This window comes from Fusarium proliferatum (genome assembly GCF_900067095.1).
Source record: "Fusarium proliferatum ET1 genome assembly, contig: FPRO_scaffold003, whole genome shotgun sequence".
NCBI classification, from domain to species: Eukaryota; Fungi; Ascomycota; class Sordariomycetes; order Hypocreales; family Nectriaceae; genus Fusarium; species Fusarium proliferatum.
In genome coordinates this window covers 3,471,951-3,485,960 of record NW_022194792.1, presented here as the reverse complement: position 1 = coordinate 3,485,960, position 14,010 = coordinate 3,471,951, and the positions used below count along the sequence as shown (strand labels likewise).

Below are 14,010 nucleotides of genomic sequence, written 5' to 3'. Positions count from 1 at the left end.
ATTGCATGAGGACTCAAGGATAACCAATATTTCGTTGGAGCATGAGACGTGTCTGGTGGCATGTCATTATTTCAATACTGGACAGCGATATACCACACCAGTGCCTACAAGCCATTTGCCCACGGGATAATTAGACTGAAATGCAATAAAACTTCACAGAAACTTTAGTTCCTAATGCGTCGTTTCCAGGTCGTCATGTGCGATGCTTACTAGCATTATTTACGACATGGATGAATGTTGCCTCTTCTTTTGTTCGCTCCTGGGGTAACAACCTCCTTTCTCTCTTATCTTAAGCTACACATAATGACACATAGTTTTACACACATATAGTCTCAACCTCTATGTCATTACAACATCACCGTTGGTGTATGCAGCTGTGCCGTTCGGCTCACCCGATGAGGCAGCGATATCTGTCTTAGATAATAAGCTCTGACAGCCCGGGCAGTTGTGGACAACCTCATGGGCAAAGACGTCACAGTCGATGCAAAAGTGTTGTCCACACACTTCACATGCATATCGCCCACTTTCACTGACGCCCTTGGCTGTCTTTGGTGCGCCACTGTCTTCTCTAGACTTGTCGGGTGCTTTGCCCTTTGGTGGCTCAGGGAATGGCGCTAAGCATGAGAAGCAGGCTGCAGAGCGGTTGGCTCTAGTCCAGGGCACCTCGACCCAATTTCGTAACGGGAAGAGATGATGATATGAGCGGGCAAGGTGAGTCGATAGAATAAGGGTGAGGTCACAAGCTGGACACTCAGCCGGTATGCGGCACACACGAGCGCCACAGCGGGTGCAGAGATATCCCTCTCGGAACGGCCGATTATGACACGCGCAGTAACTTGTAGTCCCGTTAGGAACAAGTGTTCGGGACGGGAAGCCCATCATGAGAAGACTGGCTGTGCTCTGTTCCGCCGTGCGTGTCACAGGGGGTGTCGTGGCTGCGAGGAAAAGTTCGCGGAAATGGACCTCGTCCATCGCGATATTGTATTGTGACTCATCACCGGCATTCGTTCGTGAGCACAGATCAGCGCAAATAGCTACCTGGGCGGAAAGACCGACAATCGAGACACGTATCCGATCCGTTATCAGGTTGCCAATGGTTTCATGAATATCGCCGGGATCGCTGGATAGTAATGCGCCATAGATAATAAGTACTTCTCGTGTGCCGTGAGAAGGCGCATGGCTATAGCAAGTTAGTTCGACTGGTCCTCTATCGTGGCCCAATTAGAAACTCACAACAGAGCTCCTCGACACATCTCCAGAGCGTTCTGCAAGCTTGGATTGCCTTGGGGATCTTCGTTCTCCAGCCCTTTTAGCTTTTCCAAGTGTTCTGTCGGGTTTCCTCCAACATCGCTAATCCTCACAGCAACTCCATCTCGCATACCAATAATTCCTAGTTGCGAAATAGGATTTTGTTCAAAGAACTCTCGCACGAAGGCTGCCGCGTAGCTCAGCATGAGACGATACCTTGTAGGTAGCAGATCCTTCTCTGTCATAGCGAAGGACATATCCAGCACAAGCACCATATGTCGAATGATTCCTCTTTGTAGGGGCGTCGTATCACGTAGTAGTCGCTTCCGCTTCTCGGCCTCAAGCGCTGTGAGACTTAGTATTCCATCTTCTTCCTCTGGTAGATTCGTCTCCCAAGTTCGTTTCGAGACTTCCCATGCTCTAGCTGAGTCGCCTTTTCTCGACTTGGCCGATTTTCCTTTCGCCGCTTGAGGATCGTCGTCTGTGACGCGGTGATCCATGAGATCATCGTCCGACATGTCGGCGACATACTCGCCGTCAGAGTCGGCCATGGTCGTGGTTGTTTGGACCGTGCTTTGGTCAAAAGACGAAGAGGCCGAGAGCGGATTTGGTGAGGTAATCGAGTTATAAAGTCGTAAGCAAGCCGATGGCTTGCTTAGGGAATAATGTTAAATAAGAGCAGAACAATGAAAATGTTGATGATGGTGACAGAATCAAGTTCACAAGGCTGAGAGAGGTTTGCAGCCTTGCCTAAGAAGATCCACTCTTGACGTTTTAGAGTTAATCGCCTAGCCAATCGCCTAGCCAATCGCCCAGTCGCAGGAAGAAGCTTGGTTGCGGTGTATTGTGGCGACCAACTGTTACAATACCTACCTATGACAAACATCACGACATAGCATGATAATCACATAGCTGATATTGGGGCAGGGTTAGCTTAACAGTTCATCCGATTTTCAAAAAGATTTCCTTCAGCTTTTAAATTAACTTCGATTTCTTATGCATTAGTCGCTCATCAGGGTATAACTTCGAAGTCGAGAACTAATAAATACTATATCCAAGCTGGCGTATAACAAGTTATTCCACGACAGTACGTAGAACCATACAACTCAACAACCGTTCTTAGATCCAGGCCTATTGGCAAGACTGCAACGCGATCCTCCTTCCATATCTCACCATGATTCGCAGATAATTCTTCATGTAAATACCCAACCACCGGTCTATCGAGTTGCGTCGCATACATGTCCGTACAACCCAAATGACAACCCAAATGAAAATCAACTTCGTTTTACTCCAGAAAACAGCGTATTCGTCAACGTATGTGCGTCGTTCGACCGTGAGCTCGGCCGCCGAGTGTAATGAGGGATATCGAAACCGAATAAAAAAGATACGCCACTGAACGCCGTCCCAAGAAAAATACCACCAAAATGCTCACGTGCCGCATCAGGGGTAGGTGTTGGTGACCGGCATGGGCCAGTCGTCCTCAGTAATACTGGACCAGAAAACCCAGACCATGATAACGGATAACAGGGTGAAGAGCGTCTGGAAAAGGGCGCCGTCGATCTTTCCACTCGTACCGTCGCAGATATACTTGCTGATCGCGTAGTTGAAGACCTGACCGATGGCGAAAAGAAGAGCTGCGGCGGCAAGATAAATCATAGGACGTGTCTCGCCCAAAATTCGAATTACTAGGATAGCCTCAAGAACAAGGAAGGCGACGAGGAGGATTAGAGGGACAAGTTGGTAAAGGACGTAGAGGGCGATGTTTCGGTTCCTGGGAGCATCGTAGCTATCGTCCCAGTAACCAGTCCACGAGAAACCAGTGTCGAGGGCGATATAGCCAGTTCCAATAAGCAACAGAAGAGCCGAGATGGCAATTAGAGCGATCGAGAGTGGCGTTCCATCGTCGATGATCTGGTATCCAACAACGGCATTAAGCATTAAAATCCAACATGTGGCAATAATCATGCCAATATGGATAGCAGAGAAAGCCTGATCTTGTTAGCACACTATGTAGGGAAAGAGAATCAGCAGAAAAGAGTCGCGGTCTTACAATTCTCACGGTGCTATTCAGTGGAAACTCTCCTACTGAAAAGATCTCGCATATACTGATGATGATGTAGCCGATGAGAAACATTTGCATCTCCCGTCGACCAACGGCAGCCCGCTTCTTCTCGGATCGCAACAGGAGAAAGACGGCAGTAGCAATGGCAGCTCCGGCGAGGAGGATTGATCCTAAATTTCCAAGATGTCGTCCTCCGCTCAGGGAGATACCCGTGAGCTCGCAACCTCCCCAATTGCCATTCTGATCGTGGTTCTGGGATAGAAGCTATCGACGATCAGTAAGGTCCCCATTGTTCCCGACTCCACATGACAAGGTATGGCGTAGGCAGTAGGTAGGAAGGTCTGACATACATTACAGACTGGGAGAGTCGAATCTCTGCAGAAGTCCTGTTGCACATAAATTAGAACGTGAACTCTGTTGAACAACAGAAAATCGAGGGCGTACATGAAAATTTCCAAATTCGGTAGACCCCATTGTGATTGCGGATGCGAAGCTCCTTGATCAAAGGGGGTGCATCCACAAGCAACCACAATTGGGGAGAGTAGAGTTGGTTGAGTTCGAGGTTGGAGTCGGCCGAGCAACAGAATTGCAGACAAAGGAAATTCGGGAGGACGTTGAATCGTATAGTTTTCGTCGGATTTTCGTACAGATAAATCAAAGATGAAGATGTAGAGTAGAAACAAGGAAAGAGGATTTTCTCGGCCCCTGGTCAAGCGAGTGTTCGTGCGGTGGTTGACTTGACGGTGTCGTTGCTAGGACGGGGCTGCGGGTGGCTGGTGGAACGACAAGCTGTAATTTCGCGGTGTGTCCAGCTCCTCAATCGAGAATGTAGGAGATTTGCGACAAAGCTGGAGATGCTGCGGATAACAATTAATAACAAATTGGTTTTGGTGAGAATAATTATGATCCAAGATGCGATATCCAAAGCAGGTCAGATCGTGACGTTCACGGGCTGATTGATACAGGAAGAGATGGTTGGCATACACACACGCACGCGAAAGAGATGCGGCAAGAGCCAATATAACATAACGACCTCTAGCAGGTTTTTGGGTAGTCTCAGCGATGGAGGACACCCAGTTCCAGGGTCGCATCACATTGAAAGCCCCGTCTACGCCAGGCCAGGGCAGGCGAGCAGGGAGGAACTCAGCAGGGTTTCCTTGGATGGCAAGTTCCAATTCGTTCCGTTAGTCGAGTCCGGTAGCCTTGGCCCGTGTTCCCTACCTACTTTAGTACCTAGGCGCAAAGGTACTTCTGCTGATGACTCTCTGTTTCTGTTTCTGCTTCTGCGTCGGCTTCTGCATGTTGTGTTGTTAAGGTGGCCCCACGCCAACCTTACGCTCATGGGCATCAAGATGCGGTCTCGCTATTCCCCGGTCACTAACTAAAACGCAGGTACCTGCTGCTAAATGGCCGCTGAGTGGCTGTTGTAGCGGGCTTTCGAGTACACGCTAACATATTTGCAGTTAGTGATTGGCTCGGGTCATCAAATTGCGATGGGCCACGCTTGATGAAGCCGGGGTCAATGAGATTGCTGTTGCAGGCATGAGGCAACCTCTTCTCGCGCTCTGGGTCGATAAGCTTGTTCAAAAAATGTATGGTCTGTTCAAGAGGGAGGGACTGAAGGGTGGAATGGCATCATATTGAAGTCAAGTATCCAAGCCTAGACGAGTCACAGGTCGAGCTGTTGTTGAGTGCAAAGATTAGGCAGACAAGGTTGCACTGGAGACTCAGATAACGAAAGCCATGTTTACTTTCTTTGTTTGTACTATGCATTCTTGTATCGGTGAATAGTACCCAGACTGGCATAAGGCTTTGATCTCTCAGCGTCACACCCCACCAATCGACAGCAAGTCTGGAGGGTACCTCATAGAGATGGAGAGAGACGCCATGCAAGTCACGATGTGGGTGGTAGTCAGTGCATATGAACTCATTTACGATGCAAACCAACCACCCCTCAATTTGATCTTAAAGAAATCGGTTATAGCGTCTATTTCTGGCCTGCATCGGCCGTCGTGCTTCGCGGGCTTCTGCATCTCATGGTTCACATCATCATTGGTCTCTAACTTGAGTACTGATGCCCTCAAACTTGACGCGAAATGCTGTGTAAGGATATTGAAGGCGGGTCGTAGTGCAGCCGTTTCGTTTCACTCGTCCAATTGCGGCCTAAAGCAAATTACAGTCTTGGCATTGGCTTTTTGGTGGCGCTTTTATGCTCAATGCTCAAATCTCAATATCAATGATCCTCTCTAGCGATGAATCACCTGCATGATTCTTGCTGCGAAGCGAGACGACTCCCTTCGCGTTTACCCCGTCCTCTGCCAAATGGCCCCATCCCTCGCTCCATGTGAAATATAGACGTTGGTCAAAGCCCTATAAAACTGATGCCCTGCTCAATATGTGTTCAATTATTCCATTATACATACAGTACTTGCCCTTGGCCCAACGGCCCATGTCTCCCTTGAGCTGCTAGCACGTCTCCAAACTTGGAAGCCCAATTTGCCAAGAGATTTCTGGATGCCCGCCACAGCCGGCCAAGGAACTTGTGCGAATACAGAGCTCCTTCGAATTCCAACTCGTCCGTCGTTGCCACAGCCTTTTGGAGATCGACAACATCAGCCACGTCGCACATGTGGTCCACATTCTATTCTTGCTTCCAGCTTCATCGATATTCACTCCAGTTTCCTGCTTGAGTAACCTTTCCACCATTTGGGCTGAATCCAGACCCTGAATCAGTAGCTTTTTACATCAGCGTGCAGCTGAGCGCTGAGTTGGTCAGCAGCTAAACTTCTTTTCCCCTAGTCGATCGTCTGTGCCAGCAGACCCTGCTTTTGTTTCAGAATCACGACAAAGTTGCTTCATCAACTCTTGGAGACTTCTAACTTCATACTGCAATTGGTGCTTCAGGTTTTCAACGTCTTGTTTCAGGCCTGTTTTCAACACCGCATTGCGTATACCGACCTAGGGGTCCAAGAAGACTACGACACCTTTGTACTCCGTAATCACTGGTAGGTAGGAAACAATAACAATTAGTTAACAAGAATGCTAAGCTCAACTGATTTATCATATAGTACCCTAAACTCGTCTAAATAATTTCTGCCACTTAGGCTCCAAGTCCCTTACTTTCTTACACCCCGTAGATACAATCCGTATGTGCCACATACTAACCCGGAACTTACCAATGTGATGATCCCTTGAGAACTAAGGTCTTTCATGCATGTGGCGCAGTATCATCCATGCTCGTTATCTTGTGGCTGCATGTGGTACACCTTACTCATCTTTTTGAGGTGATGCCGTTGCTATCCGTACAAGCTTAATCAATCTTCGTGAGTTTGACACGAGTAGGGGTGACGACCAAGAGGCGAATATTCTCATATTCCGGGAACTAACTTTCCTGTCCTTGACAGCCCTCGACTTCGGTACCAGCAATACTATCACTGAGTGCCATGTCTATTCGTTGCTGGGTCAGTATAAGTTCAAGGGATAATTTCTGTGTCAGTCCGAAGTCTGAAAACCTAGTCTTATCTAGCCAGCTGGTAGGCATTGTATCATGGCAGGTACCGTAACAACTGTACACATTATCAGCTTGAATATAATTATGATGTTCATGGAATTCTGTGACACTTCGTGCAAACGCAAGAGTGCGATAAGACACGTACAGGGTATCCCACCTGAGTACATAGCTCAACTAATAGGCATTAAAAAAAATAAAACTTACGAAGTCAAGCAGAACATGACTACTGGCATCTATATCGGTCTGTCCTGATGGATGTCTCGCGTGTGAGGTAGTACTCATGGGGCTAAGATCCTTCATCCAAGTTGCGGATCCCAAGTGACGAGTGCAAATGACAATGGAACTGCAACACACGTACGGTGTTTCAGCCAGTGATATTTTCAAGCAAACTTCCATTAAAAATGGGCTAAACTAGCTGTCGTAAGGGTCGAAAATGTCGAAAGGTTGGCTTGAAGGGTATACTGGAATGATAGATATGCCAAAGGGTCATAGATGTGGTTATATCAACTACCACTAAGTAAAGCCTACGAGAATCACTCAGGTCCTATACGCCCCTTATAAAACCAACGCTTGACTCAATTGTACTGAAGCTACTGAGAGCGAATGGATACATACATATTGATAGAAGACGTTGAGTGATACCAAGTTGCGATTTCCAGCTCAACCACCGCCACCCAAGATGCACATTGACAAAAAAGCCGAATGCAGAAGGCAACAAACACGAATGTGCGTGCGAAAAGATACTTTGGGCTATTTGGCGTTAGGCCTTAATTATATTTACTATGAGGTTGGCGGTATTTCCTCGTTATAGAGCGCCCCTATTAATGGAACATATGAAGACAAGAACTACCACGAGCATGCAATGAACGAGTAGCAAACGAGAAGAAACACGAGAATACCGTGAGGCATCAAATTTAACCATATGCGTGAGGTAGGGGTTCCTACTTCACATGACTCAATTTCCTTTCAGAGGTCCAAAAACACCATGACCATCCGCAGGCAGCAAAGGCCCAGGCAGTTGCTTCTGCGACATAAACATCAGTGACCACCCCAACCCAGCTACAAACGTCGCCCAGGAAGATCTATCAGAGATTTTGATCATATGTATTTACCGAAGCTGTCTCTGGTACCATAGGATCCTGTTATTCACGTGATTCATGTCCGTGAGCCTGCCAGAACCAGACTTGAGTGAGCCTATGAACAGCCCAACACAAATGACATGGAAGGCTATATTGGGCATTTGGAGCTTGAGGATGAATATATTACAAGAAACTAGAATGCATCGTTCTTAACCTCTTCTCAGAATTGATAGGTCTACTTTACTAACGTATTACATTCTTGCTCTTGTTGCCGACTCTACTTGTCGTAACCAAAAGATCTGGAATGAAGTTCGCAAAAGTAAAAGTCACCACATCCATTTCTACGTGGTTCAAGACTTAGAGTTGTCTGTGAGAACTTCTATGCACTCTTATAATTCACAGGATATGCTTGTTGTCCGAAGACTGTGATTTGCTCACGACAACTGCGAAATATCTCTCCCATTATGCCCATTATAATAGAGGAAGATATATCTAATCAGCGAAGATAGATATAACCAATCATATGAAGAAAGGTAGAGTTAGAACTGGTCATATTTAATCTCTATGTCTACCCTTTATATGGTTTGACCAGAGCGAATGCATATGCCTAACACGATATACACACTACGAACGAAGGTCTCGACTAAAAGAGGTTGGACCCTGACATAAAATCACGCGACTGATGGAACAAGGGACAATGTAATTCGCCATTTTGACATCTTGTTCGTAAAAGGTCGGTCAACATTAGATCGTCATGTTCTAATCTTTCAACCTTGCTACATCCTAGTATACGATAGCACGGTCCCTCATTGAACTTGAACTGATAAGTATTGCCTTTTTAAGCAAAGGTCTGTATTGCTTTCAAGAATACCTGGTTGGTCTATCATTGTATCAAGTCAACAACTATTGTGAAATCTGCAAAAGCGAACATCTCGCTTTTGACAAACTCGATTATGGGTTCTGTCCAGTCCCACAAGCGTCAATAATGGAGATGGAGTGACGTAGTTTGGATCCACCACGAGTCAAGCGGGCCCGCCAACATCAATATCTCAAGAAGACGATAGGCGGAGGACCAAATTACTGTGAACCTGAATATACCCTGGACTACCAGTTGTGTGTGAGTGGAACTTGAAGAACATGTTGAGATTTGAGTCTTCCCTCTTTGCGATAGCGCGATAGCGTATTCTTGGGTGGAGGACAAAGTACTTGATAAGTACATCAGTCCGTATATGCCATCAAGTCTGGGGGTTACTTAGTATGTGGAGAGAACATCCTCGTGAACATTGATTTCGTGGGGAAACACCAACGATTGGAACCGACCACTTTTAATGGATCTTGGTCAAGATCAGGTTGATCTGGGGTTACAAAGGTTGTGAGCTGCTCAAAGACTCATGACGAAAGACGAGGGGGGAGCCAATGGCTCGCCTGTGCACTCAAGTTGAGGATGAGGATAAATCAAATTGCTGAACTGCACATGTCATGTCAGAAAGGAATTAATGGAACATGCCTATTTCCAGCTTCCCTTCCAGAGTCACACTCGAGTTCCAACTGAATGGGTAACAAGGCATGTGACTGGTTATGCTTGCACAGCCTTGGATGCGATTACGAGTCAGATCTAGCAGCGCTTCATCTGACTTGTCTCAGCTGCAGAGAGATCTTTTCAAGTGGCATCCTTATTTTGCTGTCCATTGATTGAGAGCAATAGTGGTTTTTATCGACTGTGAACCTCCACTATGGCTTTCTTGGCTCTATAACGTGTCCACACCCCACACTTCACGATAGTGCTAATTAGTAAATGACCTACGACGGACGGCAAGCTGGTAAGCTTGCCCCGAGCGCCTATAGTAAAAAAGCGTGGAGAAGTGCCCGCTTGGGAACGTGGAGTCTCCAAGACATATTCTCATTGAGTTAAACTGCAAGCATCTGACGGTACTGACTGTATCCATAAGACCGTTGGAATTCAGAGTTTAAGGCTGGCAGAGATGAGCCATTATTACCCCTGAGAAAATGGTAGAAATTGAAACTCGATAGAGCGAACTGGCTGATGATCATGCAATCAAGCAAGATTAGAGATTGAGTAAAGTGGAATCGCTACTGTACTTGAGATAGAGTAGCGAGTATGGAGATCAGACGCAGACAGCCCAGTCAGTACAGTGCAAGAGATCCTACATACATCTCAATCTGACAGCCCAGGCCAGGCAAACGCAACCTCGACCTCCTGAAAGCCTCCCCTGAATGGCAAACTCCCGTACATACTATTTTCCAGCAGCCGTCCCCTTGCTTGCTCTCGATCGAGTTTTAGTCGTCGACTTGTCCTATCCCTCAAGTTACTGCCCTTCCTTCATCTTGAACCGCATTTCCTTCATCTTTATTTCTCTTTCGTTACCAACCTTCATCCTTATCATCAAATCACCTCTTTTCGTCCCGCTTTCCTCACCCTTGAGTCGGTCATTTTCCTCCCGGACGTATCTCTTGCACATTTTCGTGATCACTGCCCCTGCTGCTGTCTCGCCTGACTACAAGTATTATCGAGATTTGTCACTTGTTGCCGCCAGCAACTGTCCGCTTGAGGTCCTATCCTGTCTCAACCGTGGTCATCTGCCTATCGTCCACCCCAGCCGGCTACAGCTTACCTCCGCGTGCTGCACTCCAGCTTTTCCCCAGCTGCGACTTCATTCTAGGCAGTTTGGACTTGTCTCGTCTAGTTCGTTCTGATCAATTCAACCAAAAGGGCCTATGACAGCGCTTTGCTTGTCGATTGTTACCGCGCATTCCGCCTGTACCGCGTCGCAACCTCACGCACATGCAATTTGTCCAAGGTCACTCCAAAGTACCTGATCCCCAAATCTGCGCTGCCGAGTGACGCAGTTTGAGCTACCACCAACCAGGGGTCCCGACAAGCCCAGAAGAACAAGGCCTGATACAGCGTATCTCAACTGACTAGGAACCCACCTCACACGCCCAATTGAACCCGGGCCCCAGTCAGGTATCGCTATCTTTTGCTGTGTTTACCAGTCAACCTCTTTTTTACCGATTGAATCCTGCCAGAGACGCCGATAGACCCTGATTCTGTACCGTCCACACCCCGGTCACCAGACCCATCTTTCCCATTCCCCTCCGTCTATCGCTGGGCCGTTCAAGGTGCCGATGACCTCGTTGTCTCTCGGCCTTTCCCCTTCTCTTTCCGTACCTTTTACCTTCAATCTCTCTGCAGACGGGCGCTGCTGCTTAACAGCCCCATCTTCCCAAAATTCCTCCCTCAAAGTCTTCACGTCTTCCCTCAAACATTCCTCTACGGACCCTTCGTCCTGATAATCAACAACACCAAGACCCGGATTCACAAGCGACGTCATTGCTCGCGTCCCGCAACGACCACGATCGTGCCTACGACGACGATAGCGACGATAACCGCCAACGCCGCCCCGGCGTTACCAAGTCTCACCGTCGCTCGTCTTATTCTGGCTCCGAATCGTCGTGGACTGACACCGGCGATATTGGCGAGCAGCTGGCCGACGAGCACGACCCTGTTCGTTTACAGCTCTCTTCGGACGTTGAGGACGAACTTCTGGCCAACGTTCATCGCCGACATCCCAAGCACGGCAACCAGAAGAGGGTTCGCATCCAGGACTCACGTCACCACCGTCATTCTCAGTCGCGATCTACCCTTATCAACAAGGAGGCTATCGAGGTTCCTAACTTCAACCCCCCAGGTCCCTCTCGCGCTGAACGTGTACTTGGCGCCATCATGGCCGGACGTACAGGTTCAATCCATGGCCTGACAGGCAAGGCCCTGATGTAAGATTGTGCACTCTTGCCACTTGCAATTTTGTAGACTGACCTTTACCAGCTACTTCACCAGTATCTTCGTATCACTCGGTGTTTTCCTTTTCGGATATGATCAAGGTGTCATGTCAGGTATAATCACGTAAGTTCCAATGCCTTTTGAGCCCGTTTTGGTTCTGACTAATCGATTACCAGTGGACCATACTTCATGGATTACTTTGGTCATCCTTCCAAGGCATACGTTGGTACTATGGTTGCTATCTTAGAGATTGGTGCATTCATCACTTCCCTGATGGTCGGTCGCATTGGCGACATCATCGGTCGAAGACGCACCATCTTCTACGGGTCTTGCATCTTCTTCGTCGGAGGTGCTCTCCAGACTCTGGCTACTTCCATGCCCATGATGATGGCTGGACGTTTCGTTGCCGGTTTCGGAGTTGGCATGCTCTCGACTATTGTGCCTGTTTATCAATCTGAAATCTCGCCTCCTCACAACAGAGGAAAACTGGCATGTATTGAGTTCACAGGAAACATCGTCGGTTACTCAACATCTGTCTGGGTTGATTATGGCTGTGGCTTCATTGAGAGTGACTATTCTTGGCGCATTCCTCTTGGACTGCAATGCTTCATGGGTGCTCTGCTTGGACTCGGCAGTCTGGTCATTGTTGAATCACCTCGGTAAGTCAATCGTATTCGGTGTGCGTCGAAATGACATGCTAATTTCACAGATGGCTTTTGGACAACGACCATGATGAAGAAGGCATGGTGGTCATTGCTAACTTGTACGGAGGTGGCGACATTCATGATCCTAAGGCTCGAGACGAGTATCGCGAGATCAAGATGAACGTCCTTCTTCAACGCCAAGAAGGCGAGCGAACATATAAGGACATGTTTCGTCGATACAAAACCCGAGTTTTTATTGCCATGTCCGCCCAAGCGCTCGCCCAGCTCAATGGCATCAACGTCATCTCCTACTACGCACCGTACGTCTTTGAGTCTGCTGGTTGGGTTGGCCATGACGCTGTCCTCATGACTGGTTTCAACAGTCTCACATATCTTATGTCAACAATTCCACCATGGTACTTGGTGGATCGTTGGGGTCGACGCAAGATCCTTCTTTCTGGTGCCACAGCCATGGCCATCTCACTATCGCTCATATCTTACTTCCTCTTCCTCGACATCAAGTGGACTCCTCGATTGGTTGTTCTGTTCGTCATGATCTATAATGCCGCTTTTGGTTACTCATGGGGACCTATCCCCTGGCTCTATCCTCCTGAGATTCTCCCTCTTAGCATTCGATCAAAGGGTGCCAGTCTGTCTACAGCGACCAACTGGGCGGCCAACTGGCTTGTGGGCGAAATGACGCCTATCCTCCAGGAATGGATTAAGTGGCGCATGTATCTGGTTCATGCATTCTTCTGTGTGGCCAGTGTGGTTATTGGTAAGTTCTTTTGCCATACCTGAGCCGACACCGCCTTACTAACATGTTTTAAGTATACTTTATCTACCCGGAGACCTGTGGCGTGCGGCTGGAAGACATGGACTCGCTATTCGGAGACGCCAGTACCGTTGCTGGTACTCCTTCGTTACACGGCACTGAAACCGGTTCTTTGATGAGAGCCGGATCTCCTGTAGGATCTTCTCGAGGGCTCATTGGACCCTCATCTGCCATTCCTGGACTTTCCCTCGACCCCCCTGCGATCGATGATGACAGCAAGTCTCAGATGCAGACCGGCGGTGATGAACGAAGTATTGGTGGCTGGCTATCAAGAGTGGTCGGACGAAACAGGTCCGATAGTGGCAGCAGCGCGCAAGGTCGGTATACTCCTCTTGGTCAACAAGAAGAGGGCCGAGAAAGCCGACGTGATGACTATTGATGAAGTATTTTGGAGTTTGTCTATAAGAATACCTGCATATAGATGGCGCACAAGGCGCAGGATGCGTTACCGCCAGGATAAGATAGCGCAGCGATCGCCCTGAAGGATACTGGAGTCACTTGATGGGAAAGAATCAATTAAAGGTGCCAGGGCTTAAAGGAGGCTTACGAAATGAAGGTGATGTTAGTGTGTGTGTGTTGTTGGATGAGAATCGCTGCATTTCCTCAAAGATCTATGGATCGATATATTTAGACGGAATTTTCATGAATTTAGACGGCTGACAATGGCCTGTATATCATATATACCTAATGAGAAGAGCGGCTTGGTACAGATAAAGAATTGACCATGCTAAGAAAGTGCTGTTGCTGCTGCGGAGTAAGGTTTCGCTCTCTCGCAGTTTACTGTCATGAACTCGATTTATTCCGTGATAGTTAAAGTGGGCCCATTACA

General features: G+C 47.8%; 3 protein-coding genes across 3 annotated transcripts; 1 reads left to right on the top strand and 2 right to left on the bottom strand.

Moving 5' to 3' along the window:
- Positions 1-339: 339 nt before the first annotated feature.
- Positions 340-1,799, bottom strand: FPRO_05894 (uncharacterized protein; the record flags this gene model as incomplete). Its single annotated transcript, XM_031229252.1, has 2 exons — positions 340-1,180; positions 1,234-1,799. The coding sequence occupies 2 exons, from the start codon at positions 1,797-1,799 to the stop codon at positions 340-342; spliced, it is 1,407 nt and encodes a 468-aa protein (XP_031079507.1).
- An 889-nt stretch (positions 1,800-2,688) lies between these two features.
- Positions 2,689-3,784, bottom strand: FPRO_05895 (uncharacterized protein; the record flags this gene model as incomplete). Its single annotated transcript, XM_031229251.1, has 4 exons — positions 2,689-3,237; positions 3,299-3,574; positions 3,661-3,696; positions 3,755-3,784. 4 exons carry the CDS (start codon positions 3,782-3,784, stop codon positions 2,689-2,691), a joined length of 891 nt encoding a protein of 296 aa, XP_031079506.1.
- A 7,263-nt stretch (positions 3,785-11,047) lies between these two features.
- Positions 11,048-13,560, top strand: FPRO_05896 (uncharacterized protein; the record flags this gene model as incomplete). The annotated part of the gene is made up of 6 exons (XM_031229249.1): positions 11,048-11,086; positions 11,136-11,695; positions 11,748-11,825; positions 11,879-12,361; positions 12,412-13,124; positions 13,178-13,560. 6 exons carry the CDS (start codon positions 11,048-11,050, stop codon positions 13,558-13,560), a joined length of 2,256 nt encoding a protein of 751 aa, XP_031079505.1.
- Positions 13,561-14,010: the final 450 nt, after the last annotated feature.